General features: G+C 47.1%; 1 protein-coding gene across 17 annotated transcripts in view; it reads right to left on the reverse strand.

Moving 5' to 3' along the window:
• The window catches only part of UBR4 (ubiquitin protein ligase E3 component n-recognin 4), a 1,862,787-nt gene that overhangs the window by 1,527,720 nt on the left and 318,634 nt on the right, over positions 1-16,433 (reverse strand). For all 17 annotated transcript variants that reach the window (XM_069240131.1, XM_069240143.1, XM_069240141.1 and 14 more), the window contains exon 20: positions 8,955-9,084. In XM_069240131.1, coding sequence (XP_069096232.1) covers positions 8,955-9,084 — 130 coding nt within the window. The remainder of the gene's footprint in view (positions 1-8,954; positions 9,085-16,433) is intronic.

A 16,433-nucleotide genomic window follows, 5' to 3' on the forward strand; every position in this document is an offset into this window, starting at 1 on the left:
GAGGTTGTCTTGCCCAAGTTGGTGATATGAGTATGAGTTTGTTTTGACTCAATTTGTTTACCAGATATGGAAGGAGTGGGAGAGGGGGAAAAAGTGTATGCAAATATCCCTGACAAACTCATCCATAACGCATTGCCCAGAGACTGATCTTGTGGGTACCTGGATGCGAAGTTTCGGCATTTTGCATTTTCTTTTGTTGCAAATAGGTCTATTTGTGGTGTTCCCCAATTTTGGAAGTAAGTGTGTAGTACTTGGGGGTGAATCTCCCATTCGTGGATCTGTTGGTAATCCCGAGAGAGATTGTCAGCTAATTGATTCTGAATCCCTGGAATGAACTGTGCTATTAGGCGAATGTGGTTGTGTATCGCCCAATACCATATTTTCTGTGTCAGGAGATACAACTGTGTTGAGTGTGTTCCTCCCTGTTTGTTTAGGTAATACATTGTCATGTTGTCTGTTTTGACAAGAATGTGTTTGTGGCTTATTATTGGTTGAAATGCTTTTAACGCTAGAAATACTGCCAATAGTTCTAAGTGATTTATATGAAACTGTTTTTGCAGAGAGTCCCATTGTCCCTGAATGCTGTGTTGATTGAGGTGTGCTCCCCACCCTATCATGGAGGCATCTGTAGTTATTACGTATTGAGGCACTGGGTCTTGAAAAGGCTGCCCTTGGTTTCAATTTATATTGTTCCACCATTGAAGCGAGGTGTATGTTTGGCGGTCTATCAAGACTAGATCTAGAAGTTGACCCTGTGCCTGTGACCATTGTGATGCTAGGCACTGTTGTAAGGGCCGCATGTGCAATCTTGCGTTTGGGACAATGGCTATGCATGAGGACATCATGCCTAGGAGTTTCATTACTATTTTGACTTGTATTCTTTGGTTTGGATACATGACCTGTATTACATTGTCAAATGCTTGTACTCTTTGTGGACTTGGAGTGGCAATCGCTTTTGCTGTGTCGATTGTTGCCCCTAAGTATTGCTGTGTCTGACACGGCTGAAGGCTGGACTTTGTGTAGTTGATTGAGAAACCTAGTTTGCGTAGGGTTTCTATGACGTACTTTGTGTGTTGTAAACACAGTTCTAGTGTGTTGGTTTTGATTAACCAATCGTCTAGGTACGGGAACACATGTATTTGCTGCCTTCTCATATGCGCAGCTACTACTGCCAGGCATTTTATAAAGACTCTTGGCGCAGTTGTTATTCCGAATGGCAACACCTTGAATTGGTAATGTACCCCTTGGAATACAAATCTTAGGTACTTTCTGTGTGAAGGATGTATTGGTATATGGAAATATGCATCCTTTAGGTTTAGTGTTGTCATGTAGTCTTGTTGTTTGAGCAGTGGGATTACGTCTTGTAATGTCACCATGTGAAAGTGGTCTGATTTGATGTAGGTATTTAATGTTCTGAGATCTAATATAGGTCTGTGTTTTGTCCTTTTTGGGTATGAGAAAGTAGAGAGAGTAAACTCCTGTTCCTTTCTGTTGAATTGGTACTAATTCTATTTCTCCTTTTTGTAGCAATGCCTAGACCTCTAGTCCTAGAAGATCCATGTGTTGTTTCGACATATTGTGTGTTTTCGGTGGAACGTTTGGAGGGAATCTGAGAAATTCTATGCAATAACCATGCTGGATAATTGCCAGTACCCAAGTGTCTGTTGTTATCTCCTCCCAATGTTTGTAAAAATTGATTAGTCTCCCCCCCCACAGGTGTTATGTGATGGGGATTTGTGACTTGGAAGTCACTGTTTGTTTCGAGGAGTTTTAGGGCTTTGGAACTTCCCTCTATTCTTTTGGAATTGTCCCCCTCTATATTGCCCCCGAAAACTTCCCCGCTGATATTGACTTTGATAAGTGGGCCTTGTTTGTGAGGTTGAGGGTTCTGTAGCTTGTCCTCGAAACCCCCCTCTAAACTGTGTTTTGCGAAATGTGCCTCTGCTCTGTGGGGAGTAGAGTGCACCCATGTCTTTGGCCGTATCAGTGTCTTTTTAAAAATTTTCTATAGCAATGTCCACCTCCGGCCCAAACAACTGCTGTCCATTAAAAGGCATATTCAGCACGGCTTGTTGTATGTCCGGCTTGAATCCTGACATACGCAACCACGCGTGTCTCCTTATTTTTACTGCAGTATTTACTGTCCTTGCAGCTGTATCTGCTGCATCCATTGCTGACCGTATCCGATTATTTGAGATACTTTGTCCTTCCTCCACCACTTGTTGTGCCCTTTTCTGGAACTCTTTGGGTAAGTGTTCTATAAAATGCTGCATTTCGTCCCAATGAGCCCTATCATATCTTGCCAGAAGTGCTTGTGAGTTGGCAATGCGCCATTGGTTTGCTGCTTGTGCTGCAACCCTTTTCCCAACAGCGTCAAATTTGCGACTCTCCTTGTCTGGAGGTGGTGCGTCTCCAGAGGTGTGAGAGTTTGCTCTCTTGCGAGCTGCCCCTACTACCACAGAGTCTTTTGTTAATTGCTGCGTGATATACACAGGGTCTGTAGGCGGTGGCTTGTACTTTTTCTCCACCCTTGGAGTTATGGCCCTGCCCTTCACAGGCTCCTGAAACACCTGTTTGGAGTGTTTTAGCATTCCAGGTAGCATAGGTAAGCTCTGGTATTGGCTATGAGTGGAGGATAGTGTAGTAAACAAAAAGTCATCCTCAATCGGTTCTGCATGCAAGGTCACAGACAGGAGTAGGAGCTCCATGTACCAGTACTGTCTGGGCCATCTGGGCGCTATGAGAATGATCCTGCGGCATTCAGACTTCATTTTCCTGAGGAGTCTGGGGATCAACTGGATGGGGGGAAAAGCGTAGGCAAAGATCCTGGACCATCTCATCAAAAGAGTATTTCCCCACGACCCCGGGAGTGGGTATTGACTGGTGTAGAACTGGCATTTGGCGTTCAGGTTGGTGGCAAACAAGTCTAGGATCGGTTGACCCCAGAGTTGGAAGATGCCATCGAGTATCTTCTGGTTGAGTTCCAACTCGTGGCAGTTGTCGTCCGTCCTGCTGAGAGTCCACTAGGGCGTTGTTGACCCCTGGCAGGTGCTCCACCCTGAGGCGAATATTGTGCAGTGTGAGCCAGTCCCAAAGAGACTGAGCTTCCCTTGAGAGGGAGAGGGATCTTGTTCCTCCCTGCTTGTTGATGTAAAACATACTTGTTGTGCTGTCTGTCCTGACCAACACTGAGGACCCCGCGATGCGTGGAAGAAAAGCCTTGAGCGTGAGGAGGATCGCCTTCAATTCCAACAGGTTTATGTGCATTCCTTTCTGAAGATTTGACCATCTTCCCTGAATGCGCTTGTCTTGTAAATGGCCTCCCCAGCCTTCCAAGGAAGTGTCTGTGGTGATGATAAAGTCTGTCATTGGTGTTAGAAATGTAAGACCTTGGGAGAGATGGTTGGTCTGAGACCACCACTTCAACGCCTGGCGAATTCTTTGCGTGACAGTTATTAAGTCGTATAGGGACCCTTGAGACTGGGTCCATTGGAGCTGTAATTCTTCTTGTAACTCTCATTCTCAGCCTTGCCAGTCGAACTAGGACAATGGCTGAGGAAATCATGCCCAGAAGCGACATGAACAGTCGCACTGAAACAAACTCTTTTGTGGATATTCTGACAGCTAAGTTGATTAGTTTCTGCTGCCGTGCCGGAGTAAGGTATGCTTTGTTCTTGATGGTGTCTAATTCTGCACCAGGAAGATTCTTCTGCATGAGGGAAGTATGACAGACTTCTGTAGATTTACTGTTAGCCCAAAACTACGGAATAACTTCAAGCAAGCATTTGTAGCCCTGGAGGCTAGTAGTGGAGAAGGAGCTTTTATGAGCCAGTCGTCCAGGTATGGAAACACCTGGAAACCCCTGCTGCGGAGAAAACCTGCGACTGGGGCAAGGCATTTTGTGAAGATTCGTGGAGCTGACCTCAGACCGAATGGGAGAAAGTTGAACTGATAATGGGCACCGGCTACAGTAAAGCCGAGATATTTGCGATGTTTCTGATGTATTAGTAGGTGGAAATAAGCATCCTGGAGATCCTTTGTTGTCATAAAATCTCCAGGATTGAGAAGGTGCAGGATATCCGACAGCGTGATCATCCGAAAAGATTGTTTCCGAAGAACTTGTTATGTTTCCTGAGATCTAGTATCGGTCGCCATTCCCCTGACAAATTCTTTATCAAGAAGAAACGGGAATAGAATCCGAGACTTCTTTGCTGAACTGGAACTTTTTCTATAGCTCCCTTGGCAAGCATAAGGAATATTTCCTGCTGAAGCAGACGAAGATGGAACAGTCTGGATTATCTTGGTGGATGATGCGGTGGTTTTTGTATGAATTCCAGGGTATGACCTCGTCACTATATCCAGCACCCATTTGTCTGATGTTACGTTCTTCCACTCCTGGATGTAGTTGGAGATGTTTGGTCTTATTTGTTGATAGTGTGAACATTGGGGAAGCATAGTTGGTGCCTGGTGAAGATCATTGCTTTCTGGGTTGATCTCTGTTTTGTGAACCCGGTCTTCTCTTTCCTCCCTGTCTGGCATATGAGGCCGTGGATGGTTGCCTATACTGTTGTTGATAGGACAACCTATATTGGGGTTGCTGGTACTGCCTGTGAAAGGAACCTCGAAATGAGGTAAATCCTCTTGCACCCCAAAAGGGCTGTTTCCGGTACTGCAGGGTACCTAGGGACTTGGCAGTGTGTGTCGTTCTTGATGGATTGCAGTGTGTCATCTACGTGCTTGCCAAAGAGAGATTCCCCATCGTAAGGCATGTTGAGAATTCTGGACTGCACTTCCGGTCTGAAAGATGTGGCCTTGAGCCAACCTTGGCGGTGTAACACTGCAGCACTAGCCAGCTGGCGAAAGCCATTGGAGGATATATCTAGAGCGCAGTCGATTATCGTCTCCGACGTACGCTCACCTTCTTGGAGGATCTTCCGTGCCTCTGCTTGCTTGCTTGCTTTCAGGGATGAGAATGAAAGGTTGCATATCCAACCACATTTGCCGGTCATAACGACTCAGGATTGCCAAGGAATTTGCTGCTCTAACAGTAATTGCTGACATGGAGGAGAATCTTTTGCCCACATTATCTAATCTCCTTCCTTCTCAGTCTGGTGGAGTAGAGATAGGCGTCGACGGGTTCTTAGAACGCCTTTGAGCCGCTTGCGAAATAACAGTCAGGCTTTGGGTGGCCAGTGAGACATGCCGGAGAGTCCTGAGTTGCCTTGTATTTCTTGTCCAACTTTTGCGGCACTGGTGGGACTGTTGCCGGGTTGCGCATGATCTTGGTACCCTTGCTCCATATAAACTCAATAATGGGAATGGACCTTACAGACTTCCTTGACTGTTCCTTAAAATCATGAAGGAAGCATTCCGACTGACGGACAGATGTTGGAAGGTGGAAGCGTGCGGCAGCCCTGTCCATTAGATTGTGGAAACCACCTATATCCTCGGGTGGAGAATCTGAAGGGCGAGGAGGTGGTGGAGAAGGAGTGGGGGCTAATTAGTCATCCCATTCCTCAGTGGGATGTTGCGGGGTAGATCTCTCCTTCTTCCTCTTCTTCCCCTGAAGTTGAAAATTCATCTCCGGGGGGGGGGGGGGGGGGGGGGGGGGGGGGGGGGGTGCAGCTAAAACGGAATGAGGTGTCATCCTGGGAGTAGCTGGAGGTGGAGGGACGTTTCTTGGTGTAACAGGAGAAGCTGGCGGTGGTGGTTGATCTTCTGCTGTAACTGGGAACCTCCTCCTATAATCCTGTAACATTGATTGTAAGTCCTGGATTAAGGAGGCCGCCATCAGTATAGAGTCTCTTGGCTGAGGTGGTTGGTAATAGCGTTCTTGATGTGAGTAGTATGGTTGGAATTGATCATACTCATCGTCGTCCTCTTCCTGGTATTTAATGTGTAACTGTGATGGGATGTGCGCATCTCCAAATGGACCCTCAACCGATTCCTCCCAGTCCAGTAGATGACTGGGAAATAAAGTTGACACTTTGCTTGGTGACGTGTCCGTCTCCGATCTGGGCAGAGATGTAATCTTGGCCCTGGCCCGAAGATCAGGAGACCTGGAAGAGGTAGGAATAGCCTCTGTCTGTCTCACAGGCAACAATGGCATAGTAGATGGTGTCAATGATGGTGCCGTCAATGGTATTGTAATCAGGGATGATTTTTTCCATTGACGACGGTCTCGTCGACGATGGTGGCCTCGTCGACGGTGGCCTCGTCGACGGTGAGACAGCTGACGACGCGGTCGTTGGTGGTGTTGTAGTCGACGGGGATTTCGTTGGTGGTGTTATCAACGATGATGTTGTCGTCGACAAAGGAGTCGATGTTGTTAACGACGCACTCCGTTCTGGAATCCTCGTCGGAGGTTTGATAGAGGAAATAGGAGCCCTTACCGTTGACTTCAATGTAGTCGTCGCCGACGATGGTCTTGTCGACGAGGTGGTGGAGACAGTAGATGTAAACACAGTCGTTGTCGTCACAGTCGACTGTGGTGTCGTCGTCAACTTAATTTTAATGGTTACTGTAGGAAGGTGGCTTGGTATGCACTATTTCAAAGTAAGAAGTAGCATGCACAGAGTCCAAGGGTTCCCCTTAGAGGTAAGAAAGTGGCAAAAAGAGATAATTCTAATGCTCTATTTTGTGGTAGTGTGGTCGAGCAGTAGGCTTATCATAGGGTATTGTTAAGCATTTGTTGTACACACACAGGCAATAAATGAGGAACACATACTCAAAGACAATTCCAGGCCAATAGGTTTTTATATAGAAAAATATATTTTCTTAGTTTATTTTAAGAACCACAGGTTCCTTACCAGGCGTCGGGTCTTTGAAGCAGGCAGTCGCGGTCAGGGGGAGCATCTGGATTCCCTCCAAGTCGAGCCGTGGGCGTCGGGTGCAGAGTGTAAAGTCTCACGCTTCCGGCGGGAAACGTGTGTTCTTTCAAAGTTGCTTTTTTGTTGCAACGATGCTTCTTTCTTGGAGCAGAGCCGCTGTCCTCGGGCTGTCCTGAAGCCTCAGAGGACTACCTGCATCTAAAAGGACCAAGAACTCCCGAGGACAGCGGCCCTGTTCCACAAAGAAGCAACTTTTAAAGACAACACGTTTCCAGCCGTAAGCGTGAGACTTTCCACTCTGCACCCGACGCCCCCGGCTCGACCTGCGGATAACCAACACTACAGGGAGGACTCCCCGGCGACTATGACCCTGTGAGTAGCCATAGTTAACCCCCCTGAGCCCCCCCAGCGACGCCTGCAGAGGGAATCCAGAGGCTCCCCCTGACCGCGACTGCCTGCTTCAAAGAACCAGACGCCTGGTAAAGACACTGCACCCGCAGCCCCCAGGACCTCAAGGATCCAACCTCCAGTGCAGGAGCGACCCCCAGGTGGCCCTCTCCCTTGCCCAGGTGGTGGCTACCCCGAGGAGCCCCCCCCCCCCCCCTTGCCTGCTTCGCTGAAGAGACCCCTGGGTCTCCCATTGAACTCCATTGCAAACCCGACACCTGTTTGCACTCTGCACCCGGCCGCCCCGTGCCACTGAGGGTGTACTTTTTGTGCTGACTTGTGTGTCCCCCTGGTGCCCTACAAAACCCCCCAGGCCTGCCCTCCGAAGACGCGGGTACTTACCTGCTGGCAGACTGGAACCGGGGCACCCCCTTCTCCATTGAAGCCTATACGTTTTGGGCACCACTTTGACCTCTGCACCTGACGGGCCCTGAGCTGCTGGTGTGGTAACTTTGGGGTTGCTCTGAACCCCCAACGGTGGGCTACCTTGGACCCAACTTTGAACCCTGTAGGTGGTTTACTTACCTGCAAAACTAACAAACACTTACCTCCCCCAGGAACTGTTGGAAATTGCACTGTCTAGTTTTAAAATAGCTTGTTGCCATTTGTGTGAAAACTGTATATGCTATTTTGCTACTTTAAAGTTCCTAAAGTTCCTAAGTGAAATACCTTTCATTTGAAGTATTACTTGTAAATCTTGAACCTGTGGTTCTTAAAATAAACTAAAAAAATATATTTTTCTACACAAAAACCTATTGGCCTGGAATTGTCTGAGTGTGTGTTCCTCATTTATTGCCTGTGTGTGTACAACAAATGCGTAACACCACCCTCTGATAAGCCTACTGCTCGACCACACTACCACAAAATAGAGCATTAGAATTCCACTATCTTACCTCTAAGGGGAACCCTTGGACTCTGTGCATGCTATTTCTTACTTTGAAATAGTACATACAGAGCCAACTTCCTACACAGGGTCATTAATCAAGGATCCGCAAAGAAAAAAGCTCTGGAGTGCACAAGAAACACTACTGCTGATTTACTGCTACCCTTGCAGATTGTGTGTGACTTGGCCATTGGCCACCAGGGCTTAGATTTACAAGGATAATTCTAGTTGACTGGGCGGAGACCAGTTACACGCAACAAAACGTAAACAGTGAAAGGCCAAGGTGGGGCTAAAGAACTGGAGTCGGCCAACACGCTTTATGCAGCCCTGTGAATTGTGAAAGTAAACAAAAAGTACGTTTGGAAGCATATGGTCAGTGGGAGGACACTGACTGTTAGTCAATGGCAGTGACCAGAAGGATTATTAGGCCCAAATTCAACACACAACAAAGCAGTAAGCAGAAGACAGCAGGAAGTAAAAGCTGAAGCCCCCCTGACCAATCCAAAGCACGTAATTTAGAGCAACTCTGAACTAAGCCAATGGTAAATTCAGGTAAATAAGGGGAGGGTTCTAAGTCCCTTTTACGTTTTTTATTTATTAAATAAACAATTTCACAAGCACAGAGCGCAAGAGCATGAGTGCCGGCAAAGCTAAAAAATAAAAAAATAAAAAAAGCTATATACTACTGTCCACACACAAACCACAATCATTAATAGGATATCAAATGTTGTATAAATATGTCCCCTGCACAACAGTGTATGAACACACAAATGTAAGTTTGTGACCACCCTCACCTGCTGTGCAGTGCTTAGCCCAGTTTTCCTCCACTTCTTTGAATCCATGGTACATGGGGGCCGAGGCATGTCTGCTGTCTTGAGAGCCACTTATTCCACTTGCCGGGGGAGAGAGAAGATTGTACTGCACCTGTTTACATAAAAAATAAAGATGACAAAACACACATCCAAAAGGACAAGAACAGTACTAGACCAAGAGGCTAAAATGAAACCCTTTCCCCAATTCTGACCTCATGCATTGAAGAAATGCAAAAGCATGAAAATATTTTGCTCCTTGTACTCCGAACTTTAAAGAAAAATGCATGTCCATTATCAAGCGCACAACTGAACACGCCCTACTTTTTCCCAAATATGCTTTTTAGCTTTTAAAGTGAAAAGCAGTGAGATAGCACAACAAGACCAGATAGCTTCTTAGGAAATGGCTAGTTAGTTCTGGACAAACATATTCTAGTTGCATATTCCTTACCTTTGAATTTCTCCCAGGCATTAGCTTGATCCGGAGATTTTTCTGAGCAGTACCCCTGCGCACCGTTAGATGGCATCATACAGCTCAGTCTCATCCGAACCAGATATGACGTTGTGGGTTCTATCTAGGTGCCACCCACAACTCTCCACACCAGAAGCCCAGACCCATGACTAACACGGATTACTTATCCATCAAAACTAAGGCACTTAAAGGGAAGTTCCTATCCCTAGAAATCAGTTCGCAAAGCCGGGACGATGGATGAGTCGGTAACAAATCTGCAACTAGAATAGGCCTCTACCAGTTAAGATGTTACCAAAGTTAAATGTAGGAAGCTGGCCCTTTATGTGGTATGTCAAGACCGTGTAAAGGGTGCCAGGGGTTCCCCAGTGAGTGGACAGGGCTAGCTATGCAATCTTAAAGTGCTCTATTTAGAGGTAGTGTGGTCGAGTAACCTTAGGGTTAACAAAGAAATGCAGGACATCTACAAATACATTCAATAGTCAATAAAAGAGAACTCAAAAAGGAGATCCACACAATTTATGAAAACAGCAAGTATCTTTAAATACATTTACGCATCCAAGAAAAATTGTTCGGATAAATATGTTTTTAAATAGGAATTCTTTTCACTTTAAAAAGGGGACACTGTGCAATTTCTGAATTCTGCAATGTTATCCTATGGGAGGAAAAACACGTTCCGCAAAAAGGTAGGGTACAGCAACTTACAAGACCAACCTCCAGGAGTTAAGGTGAGTAGTGGGCAAGGTTCAAAGCAGCACCAGTAGTACACCACCAGTGACTGGGGAGGCCAGGTGCAAAACAGATTCTGGTGCCCAATGCATTTCAAAAGAGATCGGTCACTGCACCAAGAGGCTGCACACTTTAGCCAGGAAGCCAATTGGGATGAACCAACAGCGGGGCTCAGCTCAAGATGCTCTGGCAGAGTTAGATGTACGAGGATGGCACAGTTTATGGTGTACACCTATTGTGTGGCACCCTATACTAAGTTCAGGCAGCCCTTAGTGATAGTGAATAGGTGTCCAGGTAGCAAAAACTCAAGGGGTAGCTGAGGATGTAGGATGCTGGATCTGTATATACTATACCAAAGTAAGGCATAGTGTGCACACAGTCCAGTATATCCCCAGAGGCTTTACAGAGGCTACAGAAAATGCTACTTACCCAGTAGACATCTGTTTGTGGCATGTAGTGCTGTAGATTCAAATGCTTTGCATAAGTTTGCCGTCTAGTGTTGGGCTCAGAGTGTTGCAAGTTTTTATTCTTTGAAGAAGGTTTTCGAGTCACAAGATCGAGTGGTGACTCCTCTCGGTGATAGTGCACATGGGCATCGAGTCCTTTGTTAGATTGTTTTCCCACAGGAGGGTGAAGTAAAGAGTGTAGAAGTGTGTATGCACATATATATATAGTAAGGAAGGAATGGTTTCTTACCTGTAACTCCAGTTCTCTCGTAGGGGTATTTCCATGATAGTCATAAGCACTGAATAGTTCCGCGCGCCTGCGGGGACCCCGGAGCACTGTTGTGTAGTATATTCTTAAGTGCAATCATCAGCTCCTTGACAAAAAAGGTCTGTGAAAAACACTTAAGAATAACCATGTGCAGCCTATGTGAACAGCTACACAGGCCAAATTGTTAGAAGAAAAAACAGTTGTAGTGTAAATTTCACGTTTAAACCTCTATTTATTCTATAAATACATAAATAAATACATTCTCATATTTTATTTACACCTCTCATGAGAATAAAACAATGTAGGGCAGTGTAGCCCATAGGCTGCCATTATACAGAATGAAAATAGAGCTGTGCCTTTAAGAAAGTAAAGTCTTCCTGTTTCCCATCATGCACAGCAAAAGGCAGTTGCCTCAGTTCTTTTTTGGAGGCTATTAACCTGACATGAAGAAAAAACAAAACATTTGTTGGAGTACCAACCTCCATAATATTCATGTTCTATGTCAACTCCACCGGGGAGGAGGGAGGGTTGCTTATGACTATCATGGAAATACCCCTACGAGAGAACTGGAGTTACAGGTAAGAAACCATTCCTTCTCTCGTAGGGGATTTCCATGTATAGTCATAAGCACTGAATAGAGTAGCAAGCCCATCCCCATAACCGCGGTGGAGTAGATATAAGAATACTGAGAAAAACATGAATCATGCAAACAAATTCTTGAGCAAAGCCTGCCCAACCTGAGCATCTGCCCTAGCGTCTGTATCAAGGCAGTAATGCTTAGTAAAGGTATGGACCGACCTCCAAGTGGCAGCCTTGCATATTTCTGCCAAAGGGACATTTCTCATCAAGGCTACAGTAGCTGCTTTCCCTCTGGTAGAGTGGGCTTTTGGCCTACCACCAAGGGATTTGTTTGCTAACTGATAACATAACATTATACATGAAACAATCCACCTGGATAACGATTGTTTAGATGTGCCCAAACCTGTTCTGATTGGGCCATAGTTAATAAAAAGCTGTTGTGATTTTCGAAAGCTTTTTGTCCTGTCCAGGTAAAATTTCAAGACTCTCTTTACATCCAGAGAGTGCAGAGTTCTCTCAGCAGGGGTAGCTGGATTCTGAAAGAAAGTCGGTAATGAAATTGTTTGGTTCACATGGAAGTCGGAGACTACCTTAGGTAAAAATTTTGGATGAGTTCTCATTACCACTTTCGCAGAATGAAAAACCGTGTAGTGTTCCTGAGCGCAAAGGGCCTGGATTTCGCTGACCCTACGCGCTGAAGTGATTGCCACCAGAAAAGCAGCTTTCCATGTGAGATGCTGCAGCGATGCCTTATGTATCGGCTCGAATGGCGGCAGCATCAGACGTGATAAGACAACGTTCAGTTCCCATGGAGGAGAAGGCTTTCTAATGGGAGGAAAAACCTTCTTTAAACCTTCTAGGAAATCCTTAATAATCGGAATCCGAAAAAAGGAAGTTTGTGAAGGACTCTTTCTGTATGCCGTTATCGCCGCCAAGTGAACTTTTATTGACGACAGTTGTAAGCCCGATTTTGCCAAACTTAACAAGTATGGCAGGATAGATTGTTCCCCACAGGAAACCGGGTCAATGTTGTTGTGTAAACACCAAATGCAGAATCTCTTCCACTTGCTTGCATAGGCTGATCGTGTGGAAGGGCGCTTTGCTTCCTTCAGAATTTCCATACAGTCCTGAGGTAGGTTCAAGTGTCCATATTGCACTAGCTCAGGAGCCATGCTGCCAAACTCAACGATGAGGGGTTGGGATGAGATATCTGCCCTCTGAACTTCGTGAGAAGGTCCGGACGATATGGTAGCCTGATGTGTGGTTTGATTGACCGGTGAAGAAGGTCTGGGAACCACCACTGGCGTGGCCACTCCGGAGCAATTAGGATCATTTTGGTCTGAACATTGGACAGCTTCTGGAGGACCGCCGGAATCAGGGGAAGCGGTGGAAAGGCGTAAAGAAATGCTCCTGACCAGCTTATCCACAGGGCATTCCCCAGTGTCCCTGGATGGTAATATCTGGAGGCGAAGTTTTGGCATTTTTTGTTTTCTGGGGTTGCGAATAGGTCTGTAGAGGGGGTACCCCAGAGTGCGAAAATGGAATGAACGACGTCGTCGTGTAGTACCCATTCGTGGTTCTCGTCCATTACCCGACTGAGGGCATCCGCTTGAACATTCTGGATGCCGGGCAGGTGAGTTGCCACTAGTGACAGGTTCCTGGCTAGAAGCCAATGCCAGATTGTCTGAGCCTCTCTGGATAAAATTCTGGACCTGGTGCACGTTTGTTCACGTAGTACATAGTGGCCACGTTGTCTGTCTGGAGAAGGAGAGTTTCCGTTCTCAGAGAGGGAAGGAAGGCTTTGAGCGCAAGGTGGACTGCGCGAAGTTCCAGCAGGTTGATATGATAGAGACTCTCTCTCTGTGACCACTCGCCTTGGACTCGAAGATGTTCCATGTGCGCCCCCCATCCGATCAGTGACGCATCTGTTACGATGGTTTGAGATGGGGGCCGTTGTTGGAACGGAATCCCCACCAAGAGATTGCTGGGTAAACACCACCACTTGAGGGATTGTAGGGTGTGAGGAGAAAGAAGGACTTTGTTCTCCCAATCGTCCCTCAGTTGACACCACTGATCCTCCAGGTTTTCCTACAATGGTCTCATATGGAGGCGAGCATTGGGAACCAGATGGATACAAGACGCCATCGAGCCCAGTAGAGAAGCTATTATTCTTGCAGTGGCTTGAGGTCTTTCCTGCAGTTGTTTGCACTTCTGGAGAATCGATAACCGTCGTTCCTCCGAAGGAAACACCTTTCCTAGCCTGGTATCTACAATGGCCCCTAAGTAATGCAACCTCTGAACAGGTGTTGCTGTAGATTTCCGGAGATTGACTTGAAGACCAAGTTTTTGGAGCAGTTGTAGAGTCCATTCGAAATGTTGCTGTGTATCGAGACAACTGGAGGCCTTTATGAGCCAATCGTCTAGATAGGGGTAGACGAATATTCGCTGTTTCCTCAAGTGGGCGGCTACTACCGCCATGCATTTGGAAAAAGTTCTTGGCGCTGATTTTAGGCCGAAAGGTAGAACTGCAAATTGGTAATGGCGTTTTCCGACGGTGAACCTTAGGAATTTTCAATGTTTCTTGGTTACTGGGATATGAAAGTAAGCGTCGCAAAGATCTATCGCACATAGCCAGTCGCCCTGACGTAGATGTGGATAAATTTGGTGTAAGGCTAACATCCTGAATTTTTCTTTGCGAATCCATTTGTTTGCTGTCCTCAGATCTAAGATGGGACGAAACTCTTGTTTGTCTTTTTTCGGTACAAGGAAATATCTCGAATAAATCCCCTTCCCTTGTTGGCTGATGGGAACGGGTTCTATGGCTCTTTTTTGCAATAGGATATTGACCTCTAACTGTAGAGCTTCGAGATGGCGGTTGGCTGTTTTGGGTGGAACAGATGGTGGAGAACTGGTGAATCTGAGAGCGTAACCATGTCTCACAATATTCAATAGCCAGGCGTCTGTTGTGATGCGTAACCACTCGTCCAGATGATTTGAGATACTTCCCCCTACCGGAGTGGATAACGGAGGAGGGGGAAGCAAAGATTCAGGGCTTAGACGTGGGAGCCTGTCGAGTTGTCTGAGTTTGAGGTGTTGAACGACCCCTTGTCGACCTTCGCTGAGTAGAGAAACCCCTTTGATACTGCTGTTGTTGCTGCTGCTGGGGGCGCGAAGACATCCAGTGTGGCGACTGATACCGGTGGGTGAAAAGTCGTCGTTGATATGGCCGGAAAACCTTTCTTTGTTCTTTCGGTCTTTCCATGCCTACCGCTTTCAAGGTATCTAGTTCAGCTTTCATTCTAGCCATCTCGTCATCGGCATGAGAACCGAACAAGGTGGAGCCCGAGAAAGGCAGGTTTTGTATTCTCTGCTGCGCTTCAGGTTTGAGTGATGTAAGTCTCAACCATGCATGCCTTCTGAGCGCTATCCCGTGTGCATAATTGTGTGCGGATAGCACCGAAGAGTCAGCTGCAGCACTTATAATTTGGTTAGACACCATGGCTCCCTCACCCACGACCTCCAGGAAATCTTCCCTTTTATCCTTAGGAAGATGTTCCGCAAACTGCATTAAAGAGTCCCAGAGGGCACGATCGTACCGCCCTAATAACGCAGTAGCGCTGGCTGCCTTCATCGTGACGGCTGCAGTAGAGCATACTTTTCGTCCTGCAGCATCTATCTTTCTGCTCTCTTTATCTGGAGGTGAAGAAGAAGATGGTGAGGTTGAATGCAGTTTCTTTGCCGCTACTATGACCACCGAATCAGGAACTGGGTCCGACCTCAAGAATAGAGGATCTTGTTCTGGTGGACGATATTTTTTAATAAGTCTGGAAGGAGCAGACTTTGTTGCGGCCGGTGCAAGGAAAATATCCATTGCTGGTTCAAGGAGACCTGGAACCAGTGGAAGCAAAGGTCTGGAAGATGTCCTGTGATGCAAGGTCTCGAAGATCACTGACGTCGATGGGGCAGGTACCGCCAGCGGGATGTTCAGCTTGGTTGCCCCTCGTACTAAGACCTCCTGGAACGTATTCACATCATCTATGGGGGACACTCTCGGGGACGGTGAGTCCGATAGGGTTGGAGAGTAGTCCCGTGTAGACGAAGAAGAACGCCTGTGATGTGAATGCTGAGATCTCTGTGGGTCATGACGGTGCCGAGAGGAAGAAGAGCGTCTAGAGGAATGTCCCGAACGTCTTACAGACCGCGTTGGAGTCCTCAAAACAGACTCTGAAGGCGGAGCCGGAAGAGGCGCCGTAGGTGTTACCGGCGTCTGTGGCAATTGTGATTGTCGAGGAGAGAGTTGTGGAGACGCTGGAAGGAGGATGAGTGAAGCCGAGGATTCTGAGGTTGTATAAACCCTCCTAGGTCTTTTTGATTGTCTCGACGTCGACACACTCCTCGATGTCGAAGTATGGTGACGGCGAGTGCCCTTCGCCGTCGATTCTTCTCGCCGTTGAGAATCTCTCGACGACGACCCTCGACGTCGCCGTGATGACGGTGAACGTCTACGACGTCGCGCACCCCTCGACGTTGATAGATCTCGTCGTTTCGACGGCGAACCGGATTCAGATCTCCTCGACGTGGAACGTCCTCGCCGTGTCGACGGTGACCCAGATCTCGAAGGCGAAAGTCCACGCCGTCTCGACGGCGAAATCGTAGTCGACGGCGAGCGATGTCTCTTTCTCGCCGGAGAACCACTCCTCGACGGCGAGCATGTTGGCGCCGTTCCTTGCCTCGACGTCGACGCCCTCGATGTCGTCGGAGACCTGTGCCGTTTTTGAGCCGGTCTGGTCGGAGTTATAGAGGAACCAGTGTGAGCCCTGGTAGAAGACTGACCTTCTCCTCGCTCTGTGGTAGAATGACCACTTTTCCTCCTGTCCTCTTTCGCCTGGAGTCGGATCTTCTCCCTGTCACGAAGGGTCCTTCTGGAGAAGGTTTTGCAGATGTCACACGACTCCGGTTTGTGGCTGGATGGA

This window comes from Pleurodeles waltl, chromosome 6 (genome assembly GCF_031143425.1).
Source record: "Pleurodeles waltl isolate 20211129_DDA chromosome 6, aPleWal1.hap1.20221129, whole genome shotgun sequence".
Taxonomy (NCBI): Eukaryota; Metazoa; Chordata; class Amphibia; order Caudata; family Salamandridae; genus Pleurodeles; species Pleurodeles waltl.